Source organism: Gambusia affinis, linkage group LG08, assembly GCF_019740435.1.
Source record: "Gambusia affinis linkage group LG08, SWU_Gaff_1.0, whole genome shotgun sequence".
Lineage (NCBI taxonomy): Eukaryota > Metazoa > Chordata > Actinopteri > Cyprinodontiformes > Poeciliidae > Gambusia > Gambusia affinis.
In genome coordinates this window covers 29102524-29118067 of record NC_057875.1, presented here as the reverse complement: position 1 = coordinate 29118067, position 15544 = coordinate 29102524, and the positions used below count along the sequence as shown (strand labels likewise).

Here is a 15544-nt window from a genome sequence, read left to right as displayed (position 1 = left end):
CATCTCTGCACGCACAACACGTCGAACCTTGAGGCAGATGAGCTACAGCAGCAGATGACCACACTGTCTGTCAGCAAAGAAGAGGAAACTGAGGCTACAATTCACACAATTGTCACCAAAACTGGACAACAGAAAATTGCAAAAACGTTTCCTGATCTGATGAGTCTGGATTTCTGCTGCAACATTCAGAGGGTCTGGTCACAACTTGGCATCAACAACATGAAAGCGTGGATCCATCCTGCCTGGTAGCAACGGTTCAGGCTGCTGCTGGCAGCGCAGTAGGATATTTTCCCATTTTTAATCTCATCTGTCATGAAGTCCAGCTGCTGCCACCTGCAGGCAGCTGCGTGTGTTACAGTTCAGTCCTGACTTCATAGTTTCTGATGATAAAAATGTGAGGAATCATGATGATAAAATCCTTAAGACCCATGAGGGTCAGAATTGGAACGTCTGGACCCGCTGAGGATCCAGTTCAGTGTGTCCCGACATAGATAGAAATACAAACCTGTGTGTGTGTGTTGACATAAGGGCAAGTTGGGGGAGGGGTAATGCGGGGGTTGGGGGGGCAAATATTGTGTCTGTGTTTCTGTCGATCAGCAGAATTCCTGTCTAATTCCCCTGCTCAGCAACACACACACACACAGACACACACACTCTCTCGTCGCTCTGAGTTGTCTGGTGGATCTTTGGTGAGTCCTGCTTGTCTTTCCGTGTTCCTACCTGTGTGACATCATGATGATGTCAGCTACCTGTGTTGCTAATCGATTTTAGCCTGTCGTTCCTTTGCTGTTTATTTTCTGCCTCAACCAATCAGAGCTGACGGTTTAAATTTTATTGAATCTCTATCTGTCTGATGGCTGGGCTTGGTTCTGATTCCGACAGTAAAGAAACCAAAACCTTCATGAAGAGCAGAACACCCTGGGAAAGCAGACCAAACATAAACCAGAACCAGCAGAACCTGTCGTTAGGTCCTTCAGCTTCAGAACCAGAGCTGAACTCTGTTTTAAACACTGCGCAGCTTTCACACACAAAAACAGAAAAGTCGGCGCAAAAAAACCCTCAGGGCCTGATAAAGTGTGCATACACACAAAAAATGTGTGGCGCCATATTTTACAAAAAGGCAACATGTATGAAATGAACATGGTGTGAAAGTTTGTATAAAGATAAACTTTTTACCTGCAGTAAAAATGTGCAGCAGCCACTTTTAACACAGACAACAAAAAACTAGAAGGCATCAAAACTCACCTAAATACACTGAAACCTGACTTGATTCAGTTATTTAGTCCAAGAAGCATCAAACTTATGAATCTTTTATTGTTTAAACATAAACAATGAAACTGAACCCGTTTATCCTCAGAGAATAAGCCAACAGAAAATACAGAAAATAGAAATAAAGGATGTGAAAACCTCAGTCCAACGTCAACAATCATGTTGCTCAGTTTGAGTCTCATAAAGATGAAACTCCTGGTCTGAATGAATCTATTTATTGTCCCTAAAGAGAAACCAGGGCTGATCAGACAGTTTGATTATTGATCAGGTGTGGAGACAATCACAGGTCCATCAGTAGCTGCATCCAGGTGAGCCGCTACCTGAGGAGAACATGGAGCCATTGATCAGAGATCAGATTGATCAGATTGATCTGCTGGTTTATCAGCGTTTAGATTCATCCAGACTGATCATCCTGGAGCTCTGAGCAGAACTTACAGCAGGTACCGATACCGGTACTGGTACATGTGCAACTTATATACATAATTCCTCTATTTAATAAATGTCCACATTCCCCTCTGTGGACTCTTTCTGTCTTTAACCAGCACCAGCAAGAACAGGCCAGGTCCAGTTGGAGCAGCAGAATGTTCCAGTACACTCCACCGTGGAAGGTTCTGGCTCTCAGTCTGGACTCGGAGAACAAGGTGAGGCTGCCAACAACCTGATGCAGTACCGCTGCCGGTCCAGCAGGGGGCAGGGTTCCCCTGGTTCTCTGGGCCTCCAGGCTCACTGCTGTGGAGAATTATTCGTCCTCCATCCTGAGTTCTTGATGTATGAGGTTGAAAAAGAGTCAGGGAGTTGAATTCATAATTTCTATTTATTAATATCAAAATACAGCTGGTCCATTTCTTTTCCTACCTTTAGGAGTTAGCAGGACAAAATGGTATCAAACAAAAGTTTTGCATTCATTTTGTTAGCCTCTATCTAAGCTACGCCCTAAAAAGAGCGTTCCCTAATGTGTCATAGCCTTTAGCTTTAGCTGTGCAACTAGCAAAAGAGATAGAAGAAAAAATACTGCCCTGCATGTTTTAGCTGTTTCCCAGCTTCATTATGCCTGATTCAGCAGACAGCAAACACCTGTCAACTGAAATCACCTGGCTGCAGTGAGCCTGGAGGACCAGGCCTAGGAAACCCTGCTCTCAGAACCCAGAAAGCCCGACTGTCTCCATGGTGATGATCCAGAGTCCACCTGCTGAGGAGAGCAGGTGGGCGGGGCTATGGGTGGGCGGGGGCCTGTGAGTGGGCGGGGCCTCACAACGACCTTCGTCCCCTCAGGCAGCTGCTCTTCAGACCTGCGGCTGCTGCTGGACGCTGATCAAGGTAAGAAAGATTCTGTTGTTCAGGTGATTTGAGGCCAGAGGCTGACCAGATCTTTGGGTCCGTAAGGGGGCGGGGCTGCGGTTCGGCTCGATCCAGAAACAACACACACACACACACAGGAACACACACACACATACATACAGAGGAATACACGCAAAAACACACAGACAGGAACACATACACTGGTTCTGACCCAGCTCAGCGGGCGGTTGCTTATCAGCCTCCAGCTGCGGGAGCGGCGTCTTATCAGCCACTCGCAGGCGGAGCTGCGGCTCTGAATGTTCTGAATGTTCTGAATGTTCTGAATGTTCTGGTGGTCCGGGTTCTCACCGTCTCATTAGACAGTTCTGATCCAGATTTAATACCAATTTATTCCAAAGAACCAACTCCTGTACAAAATAATGAAAAATCAAACCAGTTTAAACCAGTATAGAGGCAGTTTAAATGGAAACGGTCCAGAATCAGTTCAAAAGCAGCATGAAACCAGTGCAGATGGATCTAATCCAGTTTGAAACCAGAGGAAACAGAATCAGTCCAGAACCCTGTAGAATTCAGTATGAAACCAGTTTCAAAGTGGATGAGTTGAACCAGTTTAGATGTCAGTGAACTGAGTCGGATTCTGGATTTAAACACACTCGGGCCGAACCCAGTAAGGGGGATTCTGTGGGTCAACCACCAACAGAACCAGCATGAGATCCAGTTTAAGACTGGCTTACTGGGACTGTTGAAGTGGAAACCAGTGTAGATCCTCACAGTTTAAAAGCTCCTGTAAGAACAGCTGCCTTCAACACCTGGAGCGGGTCCATCAGAACCGCCAGTATCAGCAGGTTTATCTCTGGACCTGCAGGGCTAGTCTGATAAGAGACGGGTTGTTGCGTCAGGTGATCCGAGCCGCTCCTCTCTAGGGTTTAAACTCATCTCTGATCAGTCAGACGTTCCTTTGCTCTGTGACTTCAGTTTCATTTCTCCCAGCCTGGCTCAGACTCTATGGGGACTACAGATCCCAGAATGCTTTGCAAACGGCCCCCAGGACTGCCTGGGTGTTGCTGATCAGTTTATTGCTTCTGAGCTTCAGTAACTGTCTTTGCTGTTGTTTCAGAGACTCTCCACCGAAGTTTGTTTGCCTGCTTGGTCCCCACAAAGTTCTCAGAGATCCAGAGACGGTTCTCCCCCCTGTGGCTCCACAACGCCCCCTACAGGCATGGACAGCTCCCCCAGGAGGTGGGTGCTGAAGCCTCTGTCCCCCATACTGCAGCCCTCAGACCTGAGAACCATTGTTGGGCCTGCTCCTGGCCTGGCGGACCAGGACTCTGGCTCCCAGGAAAACGACAGAACCCGGAATGGCCTAGTCAAAGTCCAGCATGTCACGGTGCAGGATGGGGACTCTAGCAGTGACGAATGGCAGCCCAGCAGTCCTGGTAGCAGCTCCAGCTCTCAGAGCGGCTTCTACTCCTTTGTGGAGGATCCCAGGAGTCCGGAGGCGGAGATGAACGAAGCCTGGATGGTGTCACCACAGCGCCAGGCTCAATTGGCCGTCCTGAAGAAAGAGAAAGGATTCAAACTACAGACCTACAGCAGCAACAAGAAGCCAGAGAGTCTGTTCTCAGAGAGCAATGGAGACTATCAGTATATGGTGGATCCCAACAACGGGATGAAAATCATAGATGAGGATGAGGAAAAGCAGCTTCGTAAGATGATCATCCACAGCCAGGCTCCTAGGAGGAGCCAACCAGAACCACAGAACCAAGCGGAGGTTCTGGACCCCATCCTGTCCACAGATAGACTGATAGAGGGGTTCAGTTTGAGCTTCAGTCCTGCTCTCTCCAGACCAGAACCTCCTCAAACTGCTGTGCCAGGGGCCGTGGTGAAGGAGCAGATCAACTTTGGTGCAGCCCGACAGAAGTTTCTACAGATAGAGCAAGACCAACTGGCACAGATGCTCAGTCCTGTCCGGTCACCCAGAATCCTGTCAGACTTGACTCTAGAATTGGATTCTAATGCTTATGTGTCAAGGAAGGTGAAGGTCTATGGTGCCATGGAGGCAGTCGATAACACAACTCCATTTAGACCAGCAGGTGGAGATGAGATGGATCTTCAGAGGAGTGTGACAGTGCTCCGATCCGATGGCAGTCTGAGTAGAGAGAGTAGCATCTTTGAAGACTCTGGCCAAGAGGAACTGTCAGTAGAAGTGGCTGGAGGCTATGCCAGTGATGATGGCCTCCTTGATCACTGCAAGAAATCCAAGGTGTTCCCTGAAACCCCCATTGATAGGGAGATCCGATTAACTCAGGAACGTGAGGCAGAGCTACGGAAATCTCGAGGCCTGAAGCACAGCAGTGGTCAAGCGGAGATGGTCAGAATTGAAACCAGACGTTCACTGCTGTCCCTGACACCTGACAGAACCTTTGAGAAGAATCCACTGAGCTTCATCCTCCACAGAAAAACCCAAAGGGAAAACCAAAGGGAGGAGGGCCCTCAGCAACCTGAGATCCAGGAACCAGATGGCAGAGCTCCTCCTCCACAGCTGGGGTACAAGAGAGAAGAGGCTGACTCACACTCAGGAGACAAGCCTGAGTCCGATTCTGGAGCAGACGAAGTGTTCCTCTCTCCATGTTGTCCTCACCGACATCCTAATGAGTCCTGGTTCTTCCAGACGAACCCAACCACCTCCTTATTCTCACCAAGGGACTCTGAGGGCAGAAAACAAATGGCTTCCTCCCCTCCTGCCTCCCTTACACCAACAACCCTACATGAACTAGAGCTCCCTCAGAGCTGGAGGGCCACAGGCCTGCAGTCCAGAGGGCAAGGAGCTCCAGACTTCATTGAGAAGGAGATTGAAGAAGCTCTAAAAAGAGAACAGGAGCTGAGAGAGCTGAGGGAGTCCATGAAGGAAACCAGTCGACCCATCTTCTCTCCGGCTCCTCTGGCAGAACAGGCATCCAGGACGGCCATGAGGCAGTTCTACCCACCACTTAAAACAGGTACCAGGTTCCTGTCCTAAGTTTAATGGCACCGGCTTTTTAGTTTCAGTTTTAATGAGAAATAGAAATATTTACATTCAGGCGTGATATTGGATCTATTGTCACTGAGATGAATTGAACCCGAGGCGGTTTTGGAAAAGGTTGCTGATGTTCACTGTCCTGTCAATTATTTTTGGCCATTTTCACCAAGCTGTTCCATCCTCATCCAGCTCATCCCACACAACGGGTAGAGGAAACTGGTCGGTGGGGTGACACCGCAGGAGGCATTGTTCACTCCGCCCCGCCCTGCACATGCCTGGCCGTGAAGCCAGCTGATCTCCCTCGGATTGGGGACAGATCCCTTGACTTCAGCTCCCTTCGCCGGATCAGTATTCTCCTGTGAGCATCCTGATGTTCCTGCTGTCAGTTAGTGGAGGAACATTATCTCAGTGTTCAGATCAGGGAACCGTCTGGGATCAAGAGTCTCACTGCTGGTTCCTTTGGGCTGCTGCTAAGGTCTGTCATTTTTAAAGAACCCTGAGCCATATTTATGGGAAGCCTCAGCTTGATAGTTTTTCAAGGTTCTGATACTGGGTTGGTGTTTCCCAGGAGGTCCAGACTAGGCCAGAACCGGGCCTGCTCCAGGTCAAACTGGCGACACAATGAGTAACCTAATGAGGCTAGAGTCCAGCAGACCGAGTCAATTAGTAACAGTTTCTGACTCAGAGTCCAGTCTCTGTATGATGGCCTCCTCAGGAACACCACACCTCCTTCAAGGAGAACAGGGCTGTCCTTCCTGGGGTGGCCTGTGGGGGGCAGTGTCTCCCAGCAGTAGAGTGTTGGAGATTTATTCAGGTTAACTGTTGATGGACATAAAGCAGGTTCTAAGGAGGCATTAGAACTCCTCTAGAACCAGAACATGGACGTCCTATTTGCTCACAGCCACTTTGTGGTTAATGTCTCAGGTATCCCTCAAGGTTGTGTGTTAGCATGCCTGCTAATGTATACGTTGTGCTTCCTTCCTGTGTCTCAGAGAAACCCGCCAGGCTGTCCTCCTCTTCTCATCTCAGCGTCCTGCTGCCCTCCGCCTCCCTTGTCACTGCTAAGCCCTGGACCTCCTCAGCGTCCCCGGCCTCTTCCTCCCCACTGGCAGTCCGGACGGTTCTTCGAGGTTTGACGGAGACGCTGCTGCAGGACTTTGAGGAACACCGAGCCAAGCTGAAGCTGGAAGAGAGCGCTGTGAGTCTCCTACTTTTATTTTGGTAGTCTCAGCCTGAGAGGTGGGACTTCCTGTCTGAAGATGTTTCTGTCTTTCAGTACAGGAATCCAGATGACATCAACAATGAGGTAAGCACTGGAGACCCTGAAATGGTGCAAGATAAAAACCAGTTACACCATTTACAGAACCAACCCCAGCTAGAACACAAGATAATCAACAGACTCAAGGTGTCCACAGAACCTCTGGAGAACCTGGCCCAATCCATTACAGAGCAGTACTTTTACCTTGAAGAGAATCTATGAGCTTTATTCTAAAAAGCTATTTGAGAGTTTCTGTAGAACCCAGAATGTTTAGTCCTCAATTGATGTCTGTTTAAGAGGTTCTGACCCAGTGGTTTGGGTTTACTGGGTCTATGGAGGCAGCCATGATGCAAAGAAGAAGTTGAGTCATTGGTTGCTATGGTGATTCCTGCCTAAACATCTCTTCAGCAACATTCTGAAGATCTGAAGATTCCTGCAATAATTCCGTAGATCCGGGTCAAACAGAACTGTCAGTTGGTCCAGTTCTCCGGACCGACTGGTCCTACAGCAGAGGGAGACGTGGAGATGAAACTGTGGTCATAAAAGGAGTTTAAATCCAAAAGGTTTTGAACTTTTACCGGGTCTGAGCCATCAGCACTCTAAGCTTTCTGTAACCCGGTCAGACTTTGAATGATGGTTCTGCTGGACAGGCGATCGCTGGCCCAGTTGGTTCTCAACTCAAAGGCTGAAGAGATGACATGTGTTTAGCAAGTGGCTAGTTAGCATGTCTAGATTTCTGGATCAACCTGGAAATCTTCAGGAGTTTGAGTTATTTGAACCCTGACACTAAAGACTTTTACTTTGAAAGACTTCACTGACTGGTTCCACATGTATTGATTTCATCACCATGATGTCCCCTCTGTCTCTTGTCTCAGGTGGTGGAGTCCACTCGAGTCGTTCGTCATAAGAACCAGAGAGCGCTGCTGTGGGAGGCTGGACAGTTCACCAACCAGGACAATCAGTGAGACCACCAGGACCAGATCCAGAACTAAGTGTGGACCAATCCTGAGCAGGATCATGGGTCAGCAGCATCATGATGGATCCTTATAGACAGGATGTTCTCACCTGATCCAATCAGCTGCTGAGTAGACGTCCAGTGGAGACAACTGGTCGCTTTCAGTCTAACCTCAGAGAGCTAAGCAGGATTTTGATTTTGACATTTTAATTTGACAAAACTAAACAGGAAGTCAGTAGCTGTTCATGATTGAAATTGATGCAGTAAAATAAATGAAACCCTAAAATCCGTTGATTGTTGGAGTTCAGCTGTTTGTCTGGGTGGATTCTGGACTTGAGAACAGACCCACTTTGCAGAGAGCATAACTTCTTCCACGCTGAGGTCAGAGCCTGCTGTGACATCACTGACCCAACCCACAGGTGGTGGAGCCATGTTAAGAACCTCGGATTTCTCCACCAGACCGGCAGCAACCACATTTGCAGATGATCCAAAGTAACCCCTAGTCCTTCCCAACCAGCAGGATGCACTCTGATTGGGCGTTGGAGAACCTGTTCACTGACAGGCATTCTGCTAATGCTCCCACAGTAATGTTGAAAAAAAATGGATTTTAATCTCTATGAGTTTTTTCCTTCATTAAATAAAGAATAAGTACATCTACAATACTGACTGGTGGTTTTGTTGTTTTTATGTTGCAGAGTGTGACTATTAACAACATATCAGTGATTCTTGAGAAGTGGGACAAAATAGGTTTAAATGTTCCCAATTTTTTTTTTTTTATTCCTCAAGCTTATGTATACAAATATGACAAATAATGTTTTGGAAATGTAAAGATGCCAAGGTACAGGCTCCCAGTTGCAACATTTTTTTGAAAATTAAATTTTTAATGGACCTGACCCAGAACTTTGTCATAACCATCTGACAAAAATAAATATAAAATTATGTTTTAATAACTCTATTAGTGATATTTTTACTCAGTTTTACAGATAAATGCTTCTCAAGAAACAAAAGAAATAAAACAATAAACAACATAAAGTCCATCTGATGGAGTTGACAGAACTGAAGGTGGTGACAAACTAGGGAGTAAAAAGAAAAACTTGATACATGTGAAGTAATGCCATTTATGCAAAATACATTAAAAGGAATTAACTGCACATTTAAGAGAGATTTGTCAACATTATCGCTGAAAGAGTCACAATGTCAGTTAAAAACTCTGATGGAGTCGACAAAATGCCAAACTAACTCAATTTAAATGATGTTACTCTGTTATTCTAACCCATATTGTAGCTCATCGGGTCCATGAAATCTTTACAGTTTACTAAAATTAAGCATTAAATTCACAAAATTTCAACAGTTTTGTAAATTGTTAGTTATGTTGTTGACACATCATGGTTGTGACGAACAATTTAGGAATAAAACGGAAGAAAAAAACTAAAGAATAACATAAGCTAACTTGAGCTGCTAGCTCTATTAGCAAAAGAAGAAAAAGGAAGACGTCATGGGGTCCTCAGAAGCTCTGATGCCCCCAACAATGCCTGATTTTTTTTTTTTACATTCTTTTTATGTCTGACAGTGTTGACAAAAACTTGGGACAAATTTCAATTGAGTTGGAAAATATCCCAAAAATATTTTTAATGCAATTTATTGATACTTTTATAATTATTTATTTGAATACTTATACTTAATTGTCATAATATATTATCTTAGTATTCTTTTAATTGTTTTAAACTACTATAATGTATTGAGTTCTGCTCCAGGACAGGGATTTTAAAGACACCATCCACCTACTACAAAGTTTAAAAGTAAAAACTATTCAGCAAACACCCGGAAAACATACATTGTTGTGCTGACATGGCCCAGGTTAGTTTAGTCAAATATTTGAAAAAAATTATATTTTGTGTATGTTTTATTCAAATTTTGTGCTTTATCCATAGAAAATGTTTTGTCCCTCTTCTCAAGAATCACAGTGGTTCTTGAGTTCTGAGTTTCAGATGTGATTTTGTGGTGTTTGATGGATATTGCCCGTTTTGTCAGCAGAATGAAAACATGTACGTTAATATTAAAGTGTTTAAATATTATTCTGCTCAAATGTCTTCTAGAAGTTCAAATAAAAAACACCAGCAGGTGGACGGTGGTAAACATGAGCGCTTTAAACGTTTTCCGAAAGAGCCTGACAGAACGCGCAGAGGGCAAAATGGTCCTCCCATTATGTCCATGGGTCCTCCGTGGAGTGCGGGCTGCCCGCGGCGCCTTTTCAGTAATCAGCAGACAGGTTTAACAGAGCGTAATGGAAATTATCTATAAAGAAATTGAACCTAACGCCAAAAGAAAAACGGTACACTGCTTATGTGAAACTTGTTGAGGAGATGCTTTAATAATCCAGTTTTACATTCAGGCAGCTGTTTGTACAGCCTTAGTTTGATTGGGGGTGGGACCGAGTCGGGCTGTTTTACAACATCTTTAGCTACATTTTTTGACTAGACCTCAGTTCTACTAAACCCGGCTTGGTTCGGCCTTGTAATTCATATTAAAGTTTTCCTCTACAGTTTTGTTTTTTTCCTGAGGCTGAAAAAGATTCTTTATTTTCTCGCCGCTTCATCAGTCAGGTAAGCTAAAAACAGCTACAAGATGCAAGCGTCTGCTGAAAAACTGAATTAAACTAGTTAACCAGCGAACTTTAAACACCTCCAGCTTCTGGACCTGGTTCGGTCTGGGAACGGGTCCAATTCGGCTGCAGTTTTACTTTAAAAAGGCTGTTCTTATAAAGGGTAAGTATAGATTTCTGCTAAAATCCAATCAAACCAACGGACCCAACCTGGCTTAAATGAGCAGCTTTTAAAGGGAATTCTGAATTGATCAGAACCGAGCCCGTTCGGTTCTGATCAACCGAACGGGCTTGTATATTTATTATTTATATTTATTATTTTTATATTTATAAAAAGATTATATTATTAATATAATTCTAATTATATAAATTAATTCTTTTAGTAAATAATTATAAATTTTAAATAAATAATTTTATTTAAATTTTAAATAAATAATTATAACTATAAATAGTATATTTATTATTTTTCCCAGTTTCCATAAGCAGTGCGACCCCTGCTGACAAATGCTACTGGGCCTTTCCCAGTTTACACCAGAACTGAATGATTGACCTACGAGGATCAGGACCAGTAAACGGACCTGATCTGGAACACAAAGCCTCACCAGATGTTTGTTTTCTCTCAGGTGAGGCGCCCACCTGTCTTGGTTCTTCTTCTGTGGTTCAGTCATGGAGCTGGCCTATGTGTGTGACTGGGAGAAGCGTCCGAAGAGCACCCACTGTCCGTCCGTCCCACTGGTGAGTTCCTGGTCCTGCAGGAACCTGGTGGCCTTCACCACCGACCTGAAGAACGACGATGACGACACCAAAGGTAGGCAGGGACCAGAGACCCGGGAAAAACCCAGTCTGACCCAATCAGAACCCACTCTGACCTAATCAGAACCTGTTCATATTCCAGATGTCAGTCACATGATCCACATCATCGACACAGAGCATCCATGGGACGTTTTCTCCATCAATTCTGGCCACAGAGAGGTCATTTCCTGTCTGGAGTGGGACCAATCAGGTGAGCTTTACCCAGGTCACCGGTTGTCCAGGTTCTGTAACTCCTGCAAGTTCTGACCCAGTTCTGCAGGGCTTTAAATGCAGGTTTCTGATGTTTCCTGGTTCTCTATTGTGTCTTGCTGTGTTTTAACCCGGTCCGACCAGTTCTGAAGGCTCCCGCCTGCTGTCGGCGGACGGCGACGGCAGGATCCAGTGCTGGTCGATGTCAGAGCACCTGGTGAACAGCTGGGAGAGCGCCCTGAGCAGCTCAGTGGATGGAGACCCCATCGTGGCGCTGAGCTGGCTGCACAACGGCGTCAAGCTGGCACTGCATGTAGAGATGGTGAGGTCACTTCCCGGAGGCCACGCGGGGCGCCAGCCGGGCCTTACCTGTCCTCTCGCCACAGTCTGGCTCCACCAACTTTGGAGAAAAGTTCTCGCGGGTCAAGTTCTCACCATCGCTGACGCTCTTCGGCGGGAAGCCGATGGAAGGCTGGCTGGCGGTGACGGTGAGCGGCCTGGTGACGGTTTCGCTGCTGAAGCCGGGCGGCGCTCTGCTGACGGCCAGCGAGAGCCTGTGCCGCTGTGCGGGCCGCTGGCCGACATCGCCTTCACCGGTGGCGGGAACATCGTGGTGGCGGCGACCGGCAGCAGCTCCTCGCCGGTCCAGTTCTACAAGGTGAGGGCCGAAGGCAATGCTGTTTCTACTGTAACATGATTCTCAGGCGAGGCACACGATAACCAGGTGTGTGTGCAGGTGGCGGTTGCTATAGTAACCTGTGTGTGTGCACAGGTGGTGGTGAGCGTGGTGAGCGAGAAGTGCCGCATCGACACGGAGCTGCTGCCGTCGCTCTTCCTGCGCTGCACCACCGACCGACCCGCTGCGGTGGGACAAATATCCGGCCGTTACGCACCTCAAGTTCCTAACCCGGGAGAACTCTGAGCAGGTGAGCACCACCGGGTCGGGTCGGGGCCGGCCAGGTGGGAACCGGCCACTCTTTGACGACTCGTCCGGTTGCAGGTGCTGCTGTGCGCGTCCAATCAGAGCGGTAGCATCGTGGAGTGCTGGTCCCTCAGGAAGGAGGGACTTCCTGTCAACAACATCTTCCAGCACCGCTCTCCAGTCGGTAAGACCCACCGCCCTGTCCCAACCCCGACCCCTGACGACCCGACCCCTGACTTCCTGACCTCTGCGCAGTGGGCGAGAAGCAGCCGACCATCTTGAAGTGGCGCATCCTGACAACCACTGGCGACCTGGAGCGCGTCTCCGCTGTGGCGCTGCCCAAGCTGCCCATCTCCATCTCCAACACCGACCTGAAGGTGGCGTCGGACACCAAGTTCTGTCCCGGCTTGGGTGAGGATCCGGCGGACCCTGGACCTGTCCTCGGCCCGGCCCTCTGTGACCGGGTCTGGTTCTGGTTGCAGGTCTGGCCCTGGCATTCCACGACGGCAGCATCCAGATCCTGCACCGCCTGTCCCTCCACACCATGGGCGTGTTCTACGGTGCCGCTCAGCGGCCCGGGGACGACGCCGCCATCAAGCGCCCGCGTACCGCCGGCCCCGCCCTCCACTTCAAGGCGCTGCAGTTCTCCTGGACCTCGCTGGCGCTGGCCGGGGTGGACGGCCACGGCAAGGTGAGGTCCGTCTCTGTCTGTTGGCACCGGAGGCTGAATCTCTTCAGAGGAAACCTTTTGTCCTGCTGTCTGTCCTCAGCTCCACATGCTGCGTGTGTCGCCCTCTATGGGCCAGGTGCTGGACATGAACACCACGCTGCGTCACCTGCTGTTCCTGCTGGAGTACTGCATGGTGACGGGCTATGACTGGTGGGACGTGCTGCTGCACGTGCAGCCCAGCATGGTGCACAACCTGGTGGAGAAGCTGCATGAGGAGTACATGCGGCAGAACCAGGCGCTGCAGCAGGTCAGCAGCGCCGCCACGCCCGCCACGCCGCCACGCCCCCCTCTCTCAGCTGATCTCTGATCTCTGCAGGTTCTGGCCACACGTATCGTAGCCGTCAAGGCGTCTCTCTGCAAACTCTCCACGGCGACGGCGGCGCGGGCGTGCGACTTCCATGCCAAGTTGCTGCTCATCGCTATCAGCTCCACCCTGAAGTCCCTGCTACGTCCACACGTCCTCAACACGCCCGACAAGAGTCCGGGCGACCGGCTGACTGAGATCTGCGCCAAGAACACCGACACAGGTAAGCGCCAGGCAAGCGGCCGCCGGGCCGGGCAAGCGGCGTCTGACCTGAACGGCGTGTGTCCTCAGATATTGATAAGGTGATGATCAACCTGAAGACAGAGGAGTTCGTCCTGGACGGGCCCCCCCTGCAGTCCCTGCAGCAGCTCATTCAGTGGGTGGGAGACTTTGTCCTCTACCTGCTGGCCAACCTGCCCAACCAGGTGAGCCAGGTGGGTGGCCTCATGGCGGCTTAGCCTGCAGCTGCCTCGTCCATCCAAGGTGAGAGCCGTTGACCCCTGACCTTTCCTCCTGCAGGGCTCGGCGGTGCGGCCCGGGTTCGGTTTCATGAGAGACGGGGCGTCGCTGGGAATGCTGCGGGAGATGCTGGTGATGATCCGGATCTGGGGCCTGCTGAAGCCCGGCTGCCTGCCCACCTTCACCGCCATGTCAGACAACCAGGACAGCATGCAGCTGCTGTTCCGGCTGCTCACCAAGCTGTGGCTGTGCTGTAAGACGCGCCGCCGCAACACCACACCTAGCGCCTCGCCTGGTGCAGCATGTCACTTTATATGTATGAATACACATGAAGGGCAGGTGGTGCGTTCAGGGCCTTGGGGGAACACAAAGCTTCAGTGGTGTTATGAGTCGTTTTACAAAAATCAGATGTTGGGTTTCATTGATGGGCACCTGACGCTAAGCCCCGCCTCCTGTCCCCTGATTGGCAGCGCGGGACGACGGCCCCCCCCAGGAACCCGACGAAAGCCTGATAGACGAGTGCTGCCTGCTGCCCAGTCAGCTGCTGGTTCCCAGTATGGACTGGCTCCCAGTGAACGACGGCATCATCGTGAAGCTGCAAGGGAAGCTGCCGCTGCGGCTGCAGTTCGGGAAAGCCTCGTCGCTGCAGGGTGTGGGAGGCTCCGCCCCCCTGGATATGTTCACCAGGTAAACCTTACCTGGCCTATTGCAGCGCAGGACTCTGGATGCAGGTGAACTCACCTGTGTTTGTGTTCAGGAGTCCTGGAGCTCAGAAGATGGACAACCTGCGCTGCATTCACATGGGTGTCAGCCCCACCGAGGAGAGCAAGGCCTGCACCAGGTGAGTCCACAGGAAGTGATGTCGTTGCAGAACCCGATCACTCGGAGCGCCCTTAACCTGTGACACGCCGCCCCCTACAGGTGTGGCTGCGTGACAATGCTTCGCTCCCCCAACAAGACCAACGCCATGAAGCAGTGGGAGCAGCGCTGGATCAAGAACTGCCTGTGTGGAGGTCTGTGGAGGAGGATGCCGCCCATCTTCACCTGATAGCCATGGAGATGATGTCTGAAGGAAGCTCCTGCTTCCTGTTTGCTTCAGCGGCCCCTGTGTTCTGTAAATAAAACCTGTTTTCTAATAAAAGCATCAAACTTCTTCGCTGTCGTCTCAGTGAGGGTTAGGAACAGAGCACGCTAGCGGCAGGCGCCGGGCTAGCGGCAGGCGCCGGGCTAGCGGCAGGCGCCGGGCTAGCGGCAGGCGCCGGGCTAGCGGCAGGCGCCGGGCTAGCGGCAGGCGCCGGGCTAGCGGCAGGCGCCGGGCTAGCGGCAGGCGCCGGGCTAGGCAGGCGCCTCAACTGGGAATGGGGTCAACCAAACTTATCAATGGGGTTAGCCACCTAGCAATGACCTTTTCAACACCTGGCAATAGGGTCAACTAGAATCTACTCCCACTCGAGTTCTGCTGTAAACAGATCAGTTGGTTCTGGTCCAGATGAAGCATCAGACTGGTGTTCCATAGACTTCCATATAAAGCCTAACCCAGCCAACAGGTGGGGGTGGGTGAAACCTGGACCAGCATTTTAGAACCACAGACCAACACAGGTCTCTGTCAGAGCACCAACAGAACCGGGCTGATCCTCGCAGAAAGAACTCAACTGGGGGGTTGGAGCAGAACCACCAGAACCGTTCTGTTGATCAGCTTCAGTGTTTCACGGAACAGTCAAGTGG

General features: G+C 49.5%; 2 protein-coding genes across 5 annotated transcripts; both read left to right on the top strand.

Moving 5' to 3' along the window:
* Positions 1 to 525: 525 nt before the first annotated feature.
* On the top strand, positions 526 to 7975 carry LOC122836035 (mitotic interactor and substrate of PLK1-like). 4 transcript variants are annotated; one of them, XM_044125673.1, is made up of 6 exons: positions 526 to 689; positions 1812 to 1910; positions 2542 to 2586; positions 3686 to 5567; positions 6580 to 6785; positions 7721 to 7975. In XM_044125673.1, the coding sequence occupies exons 1-6, from the start codon at positions 549 to 551 to the stop codon at positions 7808 to 7810; spliced, it is 2463 nt and encodes an 820-aa protein (XP_043981608.1). In that variant the 5' UTR covers positions 526 to 548; the 3' UTR covers positions 7811 to 7975. The 4 variants fall into 4 exon arrangements, with proteins under 4 accessions (XP_043981608.1, XP_043981609.1, XP_043981610.1 ...); XM_044125675.1 differs by having other exon boundaries at positions 585 to 1709; XM_044125674.1 differs by lacking the exons at positions 6580 to 6785; positions 7721 to 7975 and adding an exon at positions 5777 to 6573.
* A 2055-nt stretch (positions 7976 to 10030) lies between these two features.
* Positions 10031 to 14972, top strand: LOC122836033 (mediator of RNA polymerase II transcription subunit 16-like). Its single transcript, XM_044125669.1, is given in 19 exon segments — positions 10031 to 10403; positions 10489 to 10565; positions 11026 to 11210; positions 11298 to 11405; positions 11557 to 11726; positions 11791 to 11977; positions 11980 to 12062; positions 12177 to 12254; positions 12256 to 12330; positions 12405 to 12510; positions 12582 to 12737; positions 12809 to 13017; positions 13097 to 13303; positions 13373 to 13583; positions 13652 to 13785; positions 13880 to 14072; positions 14290 to 14506; positions 14577 to 14660; positions 14741 to 14972. Coding segments are annotated over 17 exon segments (2487 nt in total). The 5' UTR covers positions 10031 to 10403; positions 10489 to 10565; positions 11026 to 11068; the 3' UTR covers positions 14868 to 14972.
* The last annotated feature ends 572 nt before the right edge of the window (positions 14973 to 15544 follow it).

What these genes read in the sequence shown, in the direction of transcription:
- LOC122836035 (XM_044125673.1), top strand. Translation starts at nt 549, where the DNA reads ATGCGGGGGTTGGGGGGGCAAATATTGTGTCTGTGTTTCTGTCGATCA. An exon ending in GCTGCTGGACGCTGATCAAG is followed by an intron (nt 2,587 to 3,685) that starts GTAAGAAAGATT and finishes CTGTTGTTTCAG; the next exon opens with AGACTCTCCACCGAAGTTTG. An exon ending in TGAAGCTGGAAGAGAGCGCT is followed by an intron (nt 6,786 to 7,720) that starts GTGAGTCTCCTA and finishes CTCTTGTCTCAG; the next exon opens with GTGGTGGAGTCCACTCGAGT.